This window comes from Histomonas meleagridis (assembly GCF_020186115.1).
Source record: "Histomonas meleagridis strain 2922-C6/04-10x chromosome Unknown contig_1, whole genome shotgun sequence".
Lineage (NCBI taxonomy): Eukaryota > Parabasalia > Tritrichomonadida > Dientamoebidae > Histomonas > Histomonas meleagridis.
Window position 1 is genome coordinate 31,013 of NW_027150746.1, and position 19,052 is coordinate 50,064.

General features: G+C 24.6%; 1 protein-coding gene across 1 annotated transcript; it reads right to left on the minus strand.

Moving 5' to 3' along the window:
- Positions 1–4,353: 4,353 nt before the first annotated feature.
- On the minus strand, positions 4,354–6,279 carry GO595_000013 (PIKK family atypical protein kinase; the record flags this gene model as incomplete). The annotated part of the gene is made up of 1 exon (XM_067914080.1): positions 4,354–6,279. One exon carries the CDS (start codon positions 6,277–6,279, stop codon positions 4,354–4,356), a length of 1,926 nt encoding a protein of 641 aa, XP_067779468.1.
- Between the last annotated feature and the right edge of the window lie 12,773 nt (positions 6,280–19,052).

The window sequence follows — 19,052 nt, forward strand, 5'->3', positions numbered from 1 at the left end:
TATTTTTATGATCATCAATAATATCTTTACAATCATCAAATGATATATTTAAAGGTTCTATTTCTATTATTGTTGATCCGATAGTACTTAATTGATTAGTTGAAGTTTCTAATTGTAAAAATAAACCAATAATTTGATCATGAAAACTATTTAATGTTGGTGAGAATTGTAATTTATTATCATTAAATATTAATTTTATTGAAAATTGTGGATTTAACATATTATTATTCTCCAAAAATTTTTCAAAAAAACTATTAAATTGAGTTACCGTATTTGTTATTAATAAAAGTAATACATTATGTAACATTCGTGTAGCTAAATATTTCATTTTTGTGATTTTAATTTTCTCTTTATTATGATTAAAATCATATTCTTCATTAATAACTTTTGTAATTATCGAATCAACATTATCTTGGATCGAAATTTTAAAATCATTTTTCGATTCTTCTAATTTCCGATATTGTTTTAACATGAAAGTTTCCAAATTTAATATCTCATTATTAAATCCAGGAGTTAAAAACGTGACATTTTCTACACCTTGAAATATATTCCATATTATCATAATACCATTTAAGATATTTACATTAGCCATTAAAAGTTCCGATGAAATTTTTTTTAATAATGCATTAAAATCATCAGGTTCATGTTCAATTAAACCTGAATTAGGAATTTTTTCAGGTTTTTTAATGATTTCTAAAAATGATTCTCGATCAGGTATTAATGGATTTAATTTTAATTCATATTCAAACTGTAATTGATTATTCATTCGCTTAAAATTATATTGGATTTCTTCCATTAATGAATCAATTGTCTTTTGATCTTCTTCATTAATATTAATGTTCATTAAGTTAATAATATCTGTAATATCATCTTTAGATAGTTCTGGAAGATTTTCTATTGACATTTGTTGGATTCGATTATCAAATCGAATTTGTGATTCATATTCTTTACATGATTTTTTAGCAGATTCAATACGCTTTTGAAATAATGTTTCATCTTCGATAGCAAAACGTAAGTTAAATCGCGAAACTTTTTTTCGTTTTTTTGTCGAATCCCATTCAATTACAAATAATTTGGTTTCGGGATCATAACTTAAGACTGTACATTTGGCCCAATAATGATTACCATTGATCTCTTGATATTGAGAATATGCTGATGGATTTTCTAGAAGTTTTTCAATGGGATATTGTTCGAATGTTGAATCATCAAAATATTCTAATGGCATAAATGTGGAAGTTGATTCTTCTGTTTCTAATTTCTCCATTGGTGGGAGTTCTTTTGTGGTTTGACGAAATGTTGATTTAAGGATTGAATCTAAATCAGTTGTAACTGTACCTGTTGGAAAATTAGTTCGTGGATTTTCAGTGGCTGTGGTACGTGGGCTTTTGATTTTATATACTGGACGAATGGTTTTAGTACGTGGTGGTGATGGTGGAATTAAATCTTGAACTGGATGACTCATTCGAGTTTTTTGATCTGGTGAAAGTGGAACATTAGGGAAACCTTGTACTCTTTTGGACGTTTTTGAATGTGTACCTGAAATTGTATTAATTGGATTTATTTCTGATAAATTCCATTCACCAATTTTTGGAATTTTTATTGTTTCATCAGGTAAAATTTTGCCCATTCGTTTTTTTAATGTTCTTTCTTTTTGGATTTGTTGTTCATGTGATAATAATCTTGTTTTTGCTTTGCTAAATCGATCAGTCATCCAAAATAAAACGTGTTAACCGTTTTCATTCAAAATATTTTCACACATCTGTTAAAATTTTTGACTAAAATTTTCCTAAGTAAATGAGTATAAGCTCATTTAATGCATGTATTAAAGATAATAGTTATCCATTAGAAGGCATGCGAGAAAAAGATGTTGTTAATTATTTTACAAAAATTTTTGAACCATATTCATCTATTTTAGAACAGATTCAATGTGCATTATATCTTCATAATATTCCTTTATATTGTGTATTGCTTTTATTTGCGTCATTATTTATACTTACATTTGCGCTAATTGTTAAATCCAATTTTCCAACAACATTATTTATTTTTATGATTTATCCACTTGGTTGCCTATTAAACAAAATCTTTTTCTCAAGTCTTTTTAATTCACTTTGTATTGATCCACCAGTTTTACCAGAAAATGCACCAAATCGAATTCGAACAATTCGCGAAATAGTTACCTTAATATGGAAGCCAATGTTATTTGCATGGCGAATAGTTTTCTTTAGTTACAGAGTATTTATACAACCTAATATTATTGACATAGCTTTATTTATTATTAGTGTGATTTTTATCGGTTTTGTTCTTTGTTTATTTGATGGGATTATATTTCTTATTCTAATTGCTGCAAGTTTATTGTTTTTCCCACCATTGCTTACGCGCTCATGGGTTTATTCATTTCTTAATGCTCATCTTGGAAATCCTATTCCTGAACATAATAGTGATGAGTAATGTAATAAAAAGTTTTTTTGTTTTTCATTTTATTAAAATTTTGAAGTATCAATTTTTGAATGATAATTTAATAATCTGATTATTTCACTGCGGTGAGATGCAAGTTTTGATGTTATTTTTTCTGATTAAGTAATTTAATTATTACTTTGTTACCATTTAATGATGCACAGTCAAGTGCTGTCCAAAATAATTTAAATAATTTCCAAATATTATTTTGAAATATGAAATGTATTAAATGATTATTAAATGAAATGAATAAATATTAAATAAAACAATTAATTATTCTGATGATTAATATCAATTTCATTTTGTTCAAGAAGTAATTGAACAATTTTTATATAACCATTTATAGATGCATACATTAGCGCTGTATAAAATGATTTAAATAATTTCCAAACATTATTTTGAAATTTTAAATAATTAAAATAAATTTTAAATAGAGCAAAAAAATATCTTTAGCATTAATATCAATTCCTTCTTGTTCAAGAAGTAATTTAACGATTTTTGTATGACCATTTGAAGATGCCCATAAAAGTGCTGTATCAAATAATTTAAATAATATCCAAACATTATTTTGAAATATAAAGTTATTAAAATTTATTTTATCTTTAGCATTAATATCAATTCCATATTGTTCTATTATATATTTCATAAGTTCAATATTACCTGAGCATGAAGCCGAAACTAAAATATCTTTTGGAAGTTGATATTCTTTTAGAAAATATTTCATAAGATATAAATTCCCAATTTTTACTGACCTATTAATAATTGAATCATTAATTTTCATTCCATTCTTTATTAAAAATGAAAAAATTTCATAATTATGGAATAAGATACATTTCTTCCCTAATTTTTCTAAATTCTCGATTTCTTCAATTTTATTTTCATAAAGATATTTAAAGATATCATTTCGATGAAACATAATTGCAGCTTCATATGCTCCTTCAAAAGATGAATGATTTTGTTCGCATAAATGAATGATTTCTTCATTTCCACCTGCAACTGCATATTTACCTGCGTTATTTACATTTGCACCATTCATAAGTAAATATTTAAAACATTTAATAGATCCAAAAAATGCTGCATAAGCAATTAATGTAACATAATGGTTAATAAATGAACATCTTTCATAAAGTGATGGTTCAATTCTTCGATCAAAATTAAAATCGCTTTGTGATGTTATTTCTTGAAGTTTTTCTATTTCATCATTTCGAATTACATTCGCAAGTTCATTAGGGTTATGTCCTTCTTCAATTTCTTATGGAGTTCCCATTCATTATTTGAAAGTTCTTTATAATTTTTCATAATTTCATCCATAAATTGATCATATTTCATATCATTAATTTCCTCTTCTGTCATATAATGGATAAAATATGGGTTCTTTACATTTTTTATAAATTTTGTTTCAAGAAAATTATTTTCAATCATATTTTCTATAAGATAGCATGATTCATTTTGTCCAAAGCATTTAGTGAAGATAACTTGTAAAAATATCAAAAACAATTTTTTTGTGTAAAGTAATTTCTTTTATAAAATCCAAAATTTCATCATAATTATTCATTTTTATTTCAAAAAATATGTATATAATTTGACTAATAATTGTACTGAAAGATATCATGTGAGTATCGTCAAATATATTAATTATTGATTTTACTGATTGAGAAATATTTTCCTTAATAGGGTTAAAAAGTATATTTTTTGCCATAGTGAGTAGTTCATATTCATTCTTACATTGATTTGTTGTTTTTTCATTAATTTTTTGCATGTATTGTCAGTGACCAAATACCAAAAAAAAAATCCAATAAAACCACAAATAAACAGAAATTATTCCCAAAGATTGCATTTTATCAAGTAACTTAAACATAAATCAAAAACAAATAACAATATTTATACATAAAAACAATTTTACCACAATGGTGTCCATCCTTGGTACAAATATGACAAGTTATAAATATCTGTTGCAGATACAATTAAATCATCGACTTGATCCGATATTGTTTCATATTCAGATCCCTTAATCTTATTCATCAATTCGTTCATTGCTTCATTCATGTCAATAACTTTTTCATCAACTTTTGAATTTACTTCGCGAAGCGGTTCCTTTAGAAAAATCTCAAGAACCGCCATAATTGAATGCCGATGTAAACGTACCATTTTTAACGTCTCCTCGCATGTGCTTCTAAATTCGCCTTCGATTCCATTCGGCCCAAATGCCCTTACCATCATTCGTGTTAACCTGAATGGAACTAACTCTGTAAACAAAACCCTATTTTTCGCTATTTCAAAACAATCTGAAAAATCAATATGAATTATGCTGCCACTATCTCTATGTATCATCAAATTATTTGGATGCCTGTCACCTAAACCAAGGATATAACCAATTATTGACATCAATGCATTACTTTGAGTAAATCGTATTGAACGAAATGCCCATTTGTAAGAACTTAATGATGTCAACCAAATCACTTCTCTTAGATCTATATCAGGTATCATTTGGATGAGGTCCAAATATAGCTCATTTCTTTGTATTGGTCGGAGGCTGTTTATATTAAATCCTATTGTTGCTTTTGATGTTGTTGAAAAGGTTTTTTGTTGAAAGAAGGTTTGCATCACTTCTTGCTCTTGTGACACAGGAATATTTTTCTTTTGTCTATAATTAGATATTAAAGAATACATTGTATCTGCTCCATCAACAAACTGTATTAAACCACAATCTTTTGAAAGAGGGTTAATTGAGTATCTGAATATTTTTAATCCAACCGAATGACTTTCATCATGAAATCCATGTGACAAATGTTGGTTGATTAACCCAAAGAATTGCATTATCCTTTGGTCAAGCCGTACGTCCACGCGTCCTTTGAGCAGTGATCTATGTTTACTTCCATCATTTCCAAAAATAACAATTAGTCTTGGCCTTTGTTTTGAATGATATATCTCAATGTTAGGATCAAAGAACTTAATTTCTACAACTGGTTGATCTGAGTCAGGGTCATAAGTTCCTGGAACAGCAATACATGAATCTCTTAGTAAAGCCAAGTCCAGAGAAATTGAATGCATGAAGAGGACGTTAATTCCGCTCAAATATCTTGAAATTTCTGAATGCAACTTTTTGAGATGTGTTTGAACAGAATTTTGAATTTCTTCATTTGAACCCATTTTTTCTCTTTTTAAATCTATTTCCTTTAATTGTTTTCTAATCATTTTAATTTGTCTGTTGTCATCTTCTCTTTTTTCCAAAGCTAATGCTTTCTGAATTGCATTATCAAACTTATCTTTCATGAATTCTTTACCTTTACTTAAAGCATTAATTGCGTCTGAAATATAATCATACCAAATTTCTAAAGTAGAACAAGAACATAATTGTAATCCATTTGAAATTATCTCTGCCTGACTCATAGCCTCATTATTAATCTTTTTGAATTGATTTCTTATAGCTAATGTTACTTTGTTTGGTGTTTTTTCGAATAATAAAGGGAATAGAAGTACATGATAATGTTGTGGCAAAAGTTTTTGGATTAAATGAACAGCAAACTCAGATGCGTTTGTTTTTGGAACTAATAATTGGGTGAATAATTGTGGGATAATTGATAAGAACATTGTATCATCCAATAAGTCAAGTTTAGTTTTGATTTTATCGAATGAATCCTTATCAAGATTAACAGAAAAGAAGATCGATATCATTTGTATCAAATCAGAAAAACATGAGTCAGGTCTCATCTCAATACATTTAAGGAATCCTTGCATCGCTGATGTAGCATGCGCTATAACTATTTGTTCAATGTTTTCTGGTTTGTTTGGGCTTTCTAATGAACGTTTAGCAGCAGAATACATAATAGAACATGCCCATGCCCATCGATGCCATGATTTATAATAATGAACACCAGTTTTTAATGATGTTTCAAGTAAAGATATTGTTTCTTTCAAAACTTGCCCTATTCTTGAGGTAGTAAATGCATTTTCTAATTTCCAATTAGCTACAGTATAATACATTTTACACTTTAATTCTGGTTTTTTGTCAATTTCTTTGGTATTGATTAAATATTTTTTTAATTTTTTAATTATTTCATTGTTTATATCTAAATTATAATTTGACATATTAAATTCCTCATTGAGTGTGACAAGCTTTTGATTGAGGTTTGTGCAAAAATATTTTATCTTACATTTTTCATTAATATTCTCCATATAATAACTTAATTTCAGGATTTCTTGGATTGAATATATGCAATATTGAGATATTATATTTTCATGATTAATTCCTTGCAAATAACGCTCCATTTTAATAATCGATTCTTTTATATTTGTACAATAATCAGATACTTCGTTTGCCTTATTTTCCATTATATAGTAATCTAATTTATCGATTAATTCTTTCTTTATCATTTCATAATAAACTATTATATTGATTTTTTTTTTTTTCTTTATATTATTTTCTTGATTTATCATTTCACAATTTTTTGATGTTTCTTTTTCTTGATTTTCCTTTACATAATTATTTAATTGTTCAATTATTTTAGCTTTTAGCATTATATAATCTTCAGGGGTTTTGAATTCTTCAGTGTTTTTGAATTTTTCTTGATTTTCTAGTATATAACTATCTATTTGTTTAATTAATTCTTCTTGATTTTCTAGTATAAAACAATTTATTTGTTGAATTATTTCTTCTTTTAGTTTTGCACAATATTTTGATATATCAGTTTCTTGATTTTCCTTTACATAATTATTTAATTGTTCAATTATTTTATCTTTTAGCATTATACAATATTCAGATTTTTTGAATTTTTCTTGATTTTCTGGTTTATAACTATCTATTTGCTTAGATAATTCTTCTTGAAACTCCTCTACATAATTATTTGGTTGATTAATTATTTCTTCTTGATAATCCTCTACATAATGGTTTGTTTGTTTAATTATTTCTTCTTTTAGTTTTGCACAATATTTTGATATATCAGTTTCTTGATTTGTTTGTTTAATTATTCCTTTTAAAGATTCATAATAATTTAATTTTTTGGAATCTTCTTGATTTTTTTTATACAAATCCAATTTTTGAATGATTACTTTATTTATCATTTCACAATATGGTGTTTGAATTTTTCCTTTATCTTTCTGTATATAACTATTTAATTCTTCAATTATTTCATCTTTTAGCATTATACAATATTTAGATTTTTTGAATTTTTCTTGATTTTCTGGTTTATAACTATCTATTTGCTTAGATAATTCTTCTTGAAACTCCTCTACATAATTATTTGGTTGATTAATTATTTCTTCTTGATAATCCTCTACATAATGGTTTGTTTGTTTAATTATTTCTTCTTTTAGTTTTGCACAATATTTTGATATATCAGTTTCTTGATTTGTTTGTTTAATTATTAATTCTTTTAGCATTTCACAATATTCTGATTTTTCAATTTTTTCTTGTTTTTCCTCTATATAACTATTTAATTGTTGAATTATTTCATCTTTTATTTTTTCATAATAACATATTTCAATTTCTTGATTTTCCTTTATATACTCATTTAATTGTTTAATTATTAATTCTTTTAGCATTTCACAATATTCTGATATTTCATTTTCTTGATTTGTTCCTTCTTTTAAAAATTTATTTTCTTGTGTAAAAAAGTCTAATTTATTAATTATTAATTGATTTATCATCTTAAGATATAACGTTTTTCTTATTTCTTCTTGATTTATATGTTTATAATAATCTAATTTGTTAAATATTAAATGATTTATCATTTCGTAATAATCTGATACTTTCATTTTTCTATCATTTTTCTCTTTATAACTAATTAACATAGCCGTAATTTCGTTTTGTATCATTTTACATTTTTTTAATATTTCATCTTTATTATCATTGATATCATTATCTAATTTGTTTATATCTTGATTTATCATTTTACATATTTTTAATATTTTATTTTTATTATCATTGATATCATTATCTAATTTGTTTATATCTTGATTTATCTTTTCACAATTTTCTAATATTTCATCTTGATTTGTTGTTTCATAATTTTTCTTTAATTCTTTTTGAATATCATTCATTATTTTAATTATTTTATTTTTTACATTTTCATATTTTATTATCTTAATTTTTGTTTTAGTTTTATTAATGTAGTCATTTAAATCTTTCATTATTTTTGTTGTTATCTTTTTACAGGTTGATAATTCTTGAAAATTTTTTTCATAATATATTATTTGTTCATCTAAATATTTCATTAATTCTTGTTTTATATTTTCACATTCTTTTTTTGTTTTATAATTTATTTTATTCTTTATTATATTTTCCGATTCATTAATGAATTCTTTTATTGAAATGCATTTATCTAACATATCTTTTATTGTTTGGGTAGGGTCAGTTATATTGGTTTCTTTTGATTTTTCATCTTTCTTATAATTCAAATTTTTATCATTAAATTCATCAAATATATTAATGTAATTTTTAATATTATTGCAATATATTAATACAAATTCTTCACCTTTATTATTTTTTGAATATTCACCTAATTTTTCAAATACATTATCTAACATTTCTTTATAATTATTTATTAAATTTTCTTGATGTTTCTTATGGAAAATTTCAGTTGATAATTTAATTTTTTCTCTAAGCATAAAAGAATTTTCAAATATTATTAAATCTTCAGTTTGATCTTCTATAGCATCATTTGAATTTTCGATTTCTTTTATAATATCATTGCAATATTCCAATATTAATTTTTTACCTTCATTTTTTTCTTTACTTTCATTTATTATACCAAATAATTTCTTTATCATTTTATCATAATTATCTGCTTTAATTCCTTCTTGAATTTTATGTAATGTTTTTCTTATTTCATTTGTTAAATTATCATAAAAATTATTTGACAAATTTTTAATTTCTTTAATTTTATATAAATAATAATCTGATTTATTTAGTATATCATTGCGCATATTTTTATAATTATTTAATGGAATAACATTGTTTATTTCTGATAAATAAGTTTTAAAATTTTCACTTGTGTCTTGGTTTTGCTCTAAATATTCTTTTAATTCATAAATTGTTTCTATTTTTTGATTTTGAAGCCATAAAGATTTAAAATGAAGAAATTTGATTTCATTTGGCCATTCACTTTTGTCAGATCCAAATATATATAATACAGTTGATGAAAAAACACTAAACTTTTCTTGATTTAATGAAAATTTTAACATCTTTAAAATTGATGGTAATAATTCATTTTTCAAATCATCAAAAAAAAGTTTTGAAGAAAGAATTTGATAATATACCGAAAAATTCTTTTGACAATTTTGTATTTTTTTTCCCCAAGTTAATAATATATCTTTCTGTTGATTTGGATTTTTCATATAATTTTTTATTTCTGAGATTTCTTCTAGGTTTTGTGCTTTTACAAATATTTTATATAGTGCAGTTCTATCAGCCACATCATGTGATAATATTATTTTTGAACTTTTAGCTAAAAAATCGAATCCTTTATCAATAGTTTTAGATACATCATCAAATTTTCCTTGTTGAATTTGATAAATAGCTTTTAAAGTTAATACTTTAATATTTTCTGGACAAATATTTAAATAATTTTCAAATTTTTCATTCTCTTTTTTATATAAATAAGCAGTTGCAATTAATGGCGCTGTTTTTTTCTTTAAATTTTCTGGAAGTTGATTAAATTCATCAATTCTTTCCTGTGATATCATTTCATCGAATTTATTAAGATGCCTTAAACAGCTTATAATCTTATGATAAAAATTATACTTATTTACTTCATTTTTTTGTTCTTCAAATTTCTTAATTGCAGTTTGCCATTCACCAATTTGTTTATACCATTCACCACTATTTTCATAATTCAAATTTTTATTTCCTGTAATAATCTTTAATGTTCCCTTAGCAGTATTTATGAATCCGAAAGAAGAAGAAAGTCGAATAAATGTTTCGATTGCTTCGATATTTCCTGGGCTTTCTACAAACCATCTTTGTGCAAAATAAAACTCTTTTCCGTATTCAAAAATTCGTTCACATGCTTGACAAAATACTTGTCGTGAAATTTCAACTTTAATTCCATTTATCTCTAAAAACTCAAAAAGATTAATTAATGATAATCGTATTCTTTTTGGAACAATATCATCTATAATTGGATTTGCAAATAAGGCCCAAATTTTTTCAATTTGTTGAGCTTTATTTTGTTTTACTAGTTCTTCAAATACTGATAAAAAAGCAGGATAAAATATTTTTTCGGCAAGTTGATTATTTTTTTCACAGAAAAAACTGCATAAGGCAATATAATTAGATGGACTATTTGTAATGATTGTTATCATTAGTTTTTGATACCAAATCTTCCAATTATATTTTGTTTTTATTTGACTTGAATCAAGGACTTTCAATAAATTATCTATATTTATATTTCTTTTAACTTTTTTGTTGACAAATTCATTTGTTTGATTAAAATTTTTCTTTTCAACAAATGAAAACATATCATATGTTAATGGCGGATTTGTGTTTAATATTTCCGAAAAATTTTCATTTGAAATCAAAATTTCTTTAATTTGATTGGAATAATAAGAAAATTGCTTTCCAGTACTTATCATTAAAGAATATAAAACTTGTAATGTATATTTTCTTATATTAATATCTTTAATTTGCAAACAATAAACAATCGTTTGGATCCCAAATGATATAAAATCATTAAATTCACCTTGTTGAATTAAATATTGTAATGTTTCTAATAATTCAATACGAATAGTTTTATTAATATTATTATACATTAAAATTTTACAAATTATTGGAATTACAAGAATATTAAAACGTGAGACGATATTTCGTAATGAAATAATACAATTTCTTATTTTTTTAATTACTTTTATATTATTAGTTTTAGAATAATCTAATAAAAAATTAGTTAATATAACTAACCATTGATCATAAATCGAGTTTTTCTCATATTTTAAAAATGGTGCCAATGCAGAAATTAAACCCAAAACTTTAAAATCATTAGAATTTAATTTTGATTGAACAAGATCGATTAACTTTTGTAAATAACTTTGTGTCCATAACTTTGGTGATCTTAAACAAATTAAATTTATAATTTTTATTAGTTTTGAAGAATTCTCTTTTTGAACTTTATCTAAAAGTATATTCATGAAATCATCAAAATAATTTTTTCCATATTTAAGATTTTTATCATAAAAAAATTCAGATAATGTTCTTAAAGCTTCAAAATGTAAATGTTTTAATGTGTTATCTGAAACTACAGACATCAAAGTTTTATATGCATAACCCATATAATAAGAGTTATCATTTTTTTGTAATATTTCTAGTTCATTATATTCATTATCTAAATTAGAAAAAGGTAAATCAAGAGCACCCAAAAAACCAATTAGTTTTAAAATAACAACATTTAATTTTTTAGAATTATATTTAGACATCAATGTAACTAAAGAAGAAAATAAATGTTGATAATCAACTCTTGGAATTAAACCTTTATTAGATAATATAATATTTAATATTTTAACAATTGAATATTTTATTTCAACGTTTAATTGTTGATTTAATAACCAAACAAAGAAATTTATAAATTGTTGTAAATGAGTTCCCAAAAAATTAATATCTTTTAACGCTATATATTCTATTGTTTTCATTATATATAATGAAATGTTTTCGTTATATTTCTGTTCAAAATAATTATTTTTATCATTATTCATTTTACTTGTTGACATTTTCGATAATTGTCGTAATGCAATGTCACAAAATGTTGGACAATAAATTGGTAAAATCTTTCCAGCTGCTTTAAATAATGTTGGAAATATTTTAATTAGCTCCGATTTGAACATTTCAGAATTTTGTGAATCTAAAAGATATAAAGAATTTATTAATAAATCTTGAATAATTGGTAAAATATTAAATGGATCAAATTTAGCAATTTTTCCTAACAAAAATATAGCTTTATTTTTAATAGTAATTGATGAATCATTAGCTAACATACATAATTTAGAAAAATTCGTTTCTTCTGTTAAATATTTATAACAATTTTTATTAAATGCATCAAGAGATAATTCTCTAACATTTATATCAGGATCAGATAAAGCTAAACGAAAAATACTCAGAAATATTTGATTAACATATTGACTATTTTCATATGATATTTGAGCTAATAAAGCTGCAGGTACATAAGCTCGAATATTTGGATTTTCATGTGCTAATAAAGCACTTAATTGAGATGTTAAATTTTCCGAATTTAATGATGAACAACGTGATAAAAATATTAATAAATATTGATTTTTAAATGTTCTTTCTAATAAATATTTCTTTTCAATAAATATTTGCTTAAAATCATCCCAAAAAAATGAATATTTTTTAAAAAAATTCGGCATTACTTCATTAAATTCATATGTTATTTCTAATTTTTTTAAAATCGATTTAACTGTTTCCTTTTTATCATTTTCGATGTTATCAAGATTAAATTTCTTTGAAATCTCTTGTAAAAGAATAAACCCATTCCTCAACGCTGTATGACTTGATTTATTCGATAATAAAATCGATAATATATTTAATAACTCATTTAAATCAACGAATTTTTCTGGAAACTTTTTAAATAAAAAAATGAATGATTTCGGTAAAAGCTCATTTAAAACTGGCTCTCCAATACCGTTAAATAGTGCTTGTTTTGAATTATCAAAATATTTATTAAGAAAATGTTCTTTATTATATTCTGATAATCGAATTAAATTCGCTAATGATTCGCATCTTAGTTGATAATGTCGTAAATTATCATTAAAATATTCCATTAATTTTAAGACTAATTCATTATTTAGTTGATATGAATATTCAAGTAATGATAAAACAATTAAAAATGCGCCTCTTTTCTTTTGTAAAAGATTTTTTTCTGTTTCTGTATATAATTTACAGACAATTGAGCGTTGTGAATTTTGAAAATCAAATTTACGAAATACCAAAACAAGTGTTTCATAACCAACGTTTTGGACTGGAGTATATTGATGATATAAAGCAAGAGAAACAGCATGAATGAATTGGTTAATAGATAAAAATATGGAATTAACATAATATTTGGCTAAAAAATATAAAAAGAAAACTTGTTCTAAAGGGTTTTTGGAATTTTGAAATGTCTCAGAACAAGAAATTAATATTTTATCAATTGGAGCATTTTGATTTTTAAGAAGCTTAACATAAACAAAAGATATAAAAATTTTAATGTGAATTTCTTTTTTTGGTTGCAAGTTTAATAGAATTTTTTCATATTCTTCATATTTTTCATATATTTTCATATACACAAAAATCATAATACTTAGCCTTTCGCACTTTTCTGCTTCTTTGATTATTTTTTTAGGATGAATGTTTTTAATTTTTTTATCGATTTTTGATTTAATGTAATCATATGATAAATTGGATAACTCTTCGTTTTTTTGCTTTTTTAATTTTTTCGCCTTGAGAACAATATCAAAGAATCCTTGAGGTAATTCACTTCCAAATGTTCGCAATGGATTCATAGAGGAAAGGTTAAGTGAAGTGAGTCTTACACGCCTTCTTATTTTTGAATACTTTACATTCACGATACGATTTACAACCTGAAACACAAAAACAAAAATACCTCATTAAATCAAGATAGTTCATCGTATTTTAATCTATATTTCTCATTACCAAACCATTTAATTAATATTCAAAAAAAGTAAATTTCAAAAACTTATTTCCAAAATTGATTTTATTCGTTAAACTAAAAAATAAAAAAAAGAACTTGACCACGCAAAATTTTGGTACACAAATTTACAATTGTTTATTTTGCAATTACAATCGTTAAGAATACGTTTATAAAATTTAACGTTTGCATCTCCAAACCCAAAAATTCTTTTATGAAACCTAGTTCTGATAACTTGCTGGGTGCGGAATTCATGGATAACAATTCCATCCTCACTTTTACAGAACGTCAAATTTATTACACAGAAATCCAACCAACAAGAATTTTGGGAAAAATCACAGGAGGACCTTTCGTTCTTGCTACCACTTCTAAACATTTTATATTTGCTGTTGTTCAAACCGAAACAGCACCATTTATGGATAACTTTGTTCTTGTATATCAACTTGGAAGTGGAGTTTTTTTAAATTCACTTGAGTTTAATTCCCGTATTCTAAAATTACTTTGTCAACAAAATCTTCTTTATGTATCTCTTCCTAACACAATTGAAGTGATTAACACTGGAAATTTTCATCGAATTGCAACCATTGAAAGGATTAATCAAAATGGCATGATCTCTGCAACAAATAAATTTCTTTGTTATCCAGACGATTCTATTCCAGGTACTATTACAATTCTTTCTGTACCTGGATATTCCACAATAAAACAAATATCATGTCATCAAGATCCAATTATTACTTTTTCGTTGTCAGATGATAGTTCATTCTTAACCACAGCCAGTAAGAAAGGAACAATCATACGTAAATTTGATATAAAAACTGGTAAAAAGATTATCGAAATGCGAAGAGGATTTCGTAACTCGACAGTTACATCTGTTTTCTCTGACGAAAACTATACAATTGCTTGTAGTCCAACTACGTTGCATATATTTATAAACGAGCAACATATAACAGTTCCATTAACATCACATCCATTGGATTGCAGAGTAATTGATGACACAATTGCATTAGTAACAAATGATTCATTGCTTTCGTTCTTTAAAGTCGATTTATCAACAAATACTGCCCAATTAATTACACAGAAAAAATTGATTTTTGCTGCTCCAAGGCGATTTAAACAAAAAAGAATATCAATTTAATAAATTGTTTCTAATTTAATTGATGTGTTTTTTTTTCTGTCTGAACAAAATTTTGTGATGTGACGTGACATAAATTTAAACGTACAAAAGAAAATGTTTTCAGGAAATTTATCTACAAAGTTTTTATTAATTTTCGGTTTCATAATATTTCCAATTTTGATCAATATTTCATACATATTCTTTATTGCATTTGGTTGGAATTCAAACTTAACAATTTGTATTATTGTAATAATTTGGTATTATATTTGCGGACTCGTATCATATGTTGCTTTCAGAATGAGTACAGGAATTTGGCAAACATACTCGGAAAGTGGTTTCGGTGGGATTTTTCTGAATTTATTGATTGTGATTTTTTATCCAATTTATTTCTTAATAATGGTTCCTTTTACTGTATATCATGTATATAAATGTATGGGATCACCAAGAAGAGTATGGCAAAGAATATTTGAACATTCATTTATGAATCTTGAAAGTCTTCATTTAGGTGATTCTACTTATTGTACACTCATTGGGAGGTATGTTTACATTGGAATTCCATTTGCTTTATTTGCATTAATATATCTTATTCTTGTTTTTATTTTCTTCCCAATTTACTATGTGTTTTTTTCACCCTTTGGTTTAGGGCCAGTTGGAGTTACGATATTTCATTCGCTGCCAAAGCACTCAGATTTCAGTGAATATTTTCAAGAGTTCATTCAAAACTCATTATTTTCTTCTCTGGTTATATATGTTTTTATTTACGGTTTTGGAGGAGTTTTATATGCAGTAATTTATCTTGTCGTCGTTACTACTGTTCAATGGCAAATGATGCTTTTGTTTGTTCTATGCATACTTTATATCATTCTATTTATTGTTCCTGTTTTAACGAAGCTTTGCTGCAGATCTGCAAAGCAATATGTATAGCCAATGTCAACATTATTTATTTCGTTATGTTATAATAAAAATAGATTTATATACATATTTCTTTCTGTTTAAATTTCTTTTCGAAAAAAATAACATTTTGTTGTAAACACCGAAATCGCTCATCATTCTTTGTTTTACTATTAACTCCAAATAATGGGAAAGTATCAAATAAAGTCCCTCTCACCTCATGTTTTTATTATTTTCTTATGTTTTTTCTTATTATTTTTTTAACATTTTTTTCCTTATTTTCAATTTAACTGTTAATGACGCGAAAATTCCTTCTTCATATGTGAGCACAGCTCTGAATCCCATCAGAGAGCATAACAGTCGCTCGAAGTTCTTTTTCTTCGCATTTAATTTCAGGAAATTACCTCCTTCATTTTATCAAATTTCCGAAATACATCATCTGGATTTATGTTTGGAGAATTAAGTCTACACTCTACACAAACCATTTTCATTCTTTTCCAAAATTCAGTTACATCTGGATTCTCTTTGTTATCTGTTCTTCTTTGTTCACCTAATTGTTTGGAGTTATCATGAAAAACAACGAGTTCACAATCATCATCAAATGGTCTTATATCTGTTTTTAAAGAAACCTTACCGTTACCTTTAAACTTCGGTCCATTTTCATCAAAGAATTCCGAATAAGGTTGACCAACTACTTGATCGATAGTATGATCCAAATATTTAACAATTTCTTGGTTAGCTAGATACAATAATACTATCAGAACCTCGAACAAAAAAGGAATTGGGAGGTCACCTTTGATTCCATTAAACTTCTAACAGTATAAAATACTTGTATAACAATAAATCAATTTTGATAATGGATTTTTGTAAGGATCTCTTCACCAAAAAAATTTAAAAATCGGTCGGGAACTCGGGGAAATCATGCAAGTGTATATATATATATATATATATATATATATATATATATATATATATATATATATATATATTTATATAAGGCATGTGATTTTTTTTGGAAACTATCATGAAACTCGAAGTGAATTAAAAATTTTTTTCATTCTATTTAAAACATTCCCGGGAAGAAAAATTAAAGTTCGGGAGGGAAATTTTCCTACTAGTGATTTTCGGGAAGAGATCCTTAGATTTTTGTGTCTGATTTATCGAGTTTGAGACAATCCACAGTTTAATTCTCACTATAACAAAAAATTAATTTATAAAAATATTTATATACTTTATCATTTCTTCTGCTATAGTTTTCCAATCAAGCTGAGTGCAGCAGAATGTTTTTCTTTTAGAATTTTATTTTTTTTTTCTTTTTCATTCTTCAGTTGCATTTCCAGAATTTCGACTTTTCTGTTCAGTTCTTCATTTTCTTTTAATGTTATTTCTGTTTTCTGTTGGAATTTCTCATTTAAATTTAATGCATCGATTACAATTTTTCGATTCTTTTCATATTTTGCTTTTAGTTGTTGAATTTTTTGTTTATCATTTGAATGTTTTGAGTTTTTAAGTGTTTCAATTTGTTGTTGAAGTTCATATATTTGTTTAGATTTGGAAGAATTATCTCTAAGTAACGATTGTATCATTGTTTCTTGTGTTGGTGCAGTTGAAAGTGTTCAACTTTATTTTTTAATGTTTCATTTTCGTTTCCAATTATTTCGCTTTGTTGCATGTTAAATTTTTAATTATTACTTTTTGTTCATTATATTTATCAACAATTAAACGAAATTGATTTAAATCATTTTGTTGATTTTTAATTATTTGATTTAAATGTTTAATTTCTTCTATTTGAAGAATTTTTTCGTTTTTCGTTTTGTTATTATTTTGTGGTTGTTTATTAGATTTAATCCATTTACGTAGTTCAATGATTTCAATGTTTTGTTTCTTGTTTTCTTTTTTTAGTACATTAATCAATTTTTGTTGTAGATTTATTTTGGTTTCATTTCTTTAATTTGATTTTGTAATTTCGTGATTTCGTTTTCATCAGAAATTTGTTCTTTTTCTGCTTTATCATAACTTTCGATTTGTTTCTTCAATGATAAAATTATTTTTCCTTCTTTGATGATTTTATTGTTTAAATGTTCCTCTGTTTTATCTTTTTCGGTTAATATCTTTTTAAGATTTGAAATATGGATTTGATTATTATTAACTTCTTCTTTTTCTTTTTCAATTGTTTGAATTTTGTTTTATTTTTCTTTTTCAAGTTTGATTATGTTGTTTTCGAATTTTTGAGTTATTTCTTTGATTTCATTTTGCGATTCTGTTTTCTGTTTGTTGAGTAATTCTTCGAGTCTTTTGATTTCTTCTTCTTTTTCATTAATTATTTGGCCAACATTTTCGACTATTAAATTTAATTCATTTTGAAGTTTATCAGATTTTGTTTTGTTATTGTTTTGTAATTTTTCTAGTTTATTTGTATAATAATAAACTTTTTCATTCTGCATTTTGTATTTTTCTAATTTCAGCTTCTTTTTCTTTTTGAATTTTGATATTTCTTTTTCATTTCAGACTTACGATAGTTTTTTCTGTGGAGAACAGTTTCTTGGTATTTAAATTGCCTATCGTTTGTTCGAAGATTTTACATTCAGTAAAAAATTTTTATTCTATGATCATATAAAATTATTTGAAAGAAAAAAAGCCTCAAAATCTTCTATGAAGCTTGCAAAAAACGTTTAGCACTTGATTTTGAAGTTGTTGTAAATCAATTTCAAAAATACTAAAATAATATATAATTAGCAAATTAATATCATAAAAATAATCAAAATCATATGTTTGATAAAAAAATTCGAATCTATGAAATTCAAAAATATTATATATGTAAATAATGCTTTTTATATATACTTTTATGAATAAAATAATAAAATCATAAATTTTACTTGATGGGAGTAATGTTGGAAATTAAGTGTTATCAAAAATTTACAGACATATGAAGGAACGGTATACTCTATAATAATTTATAA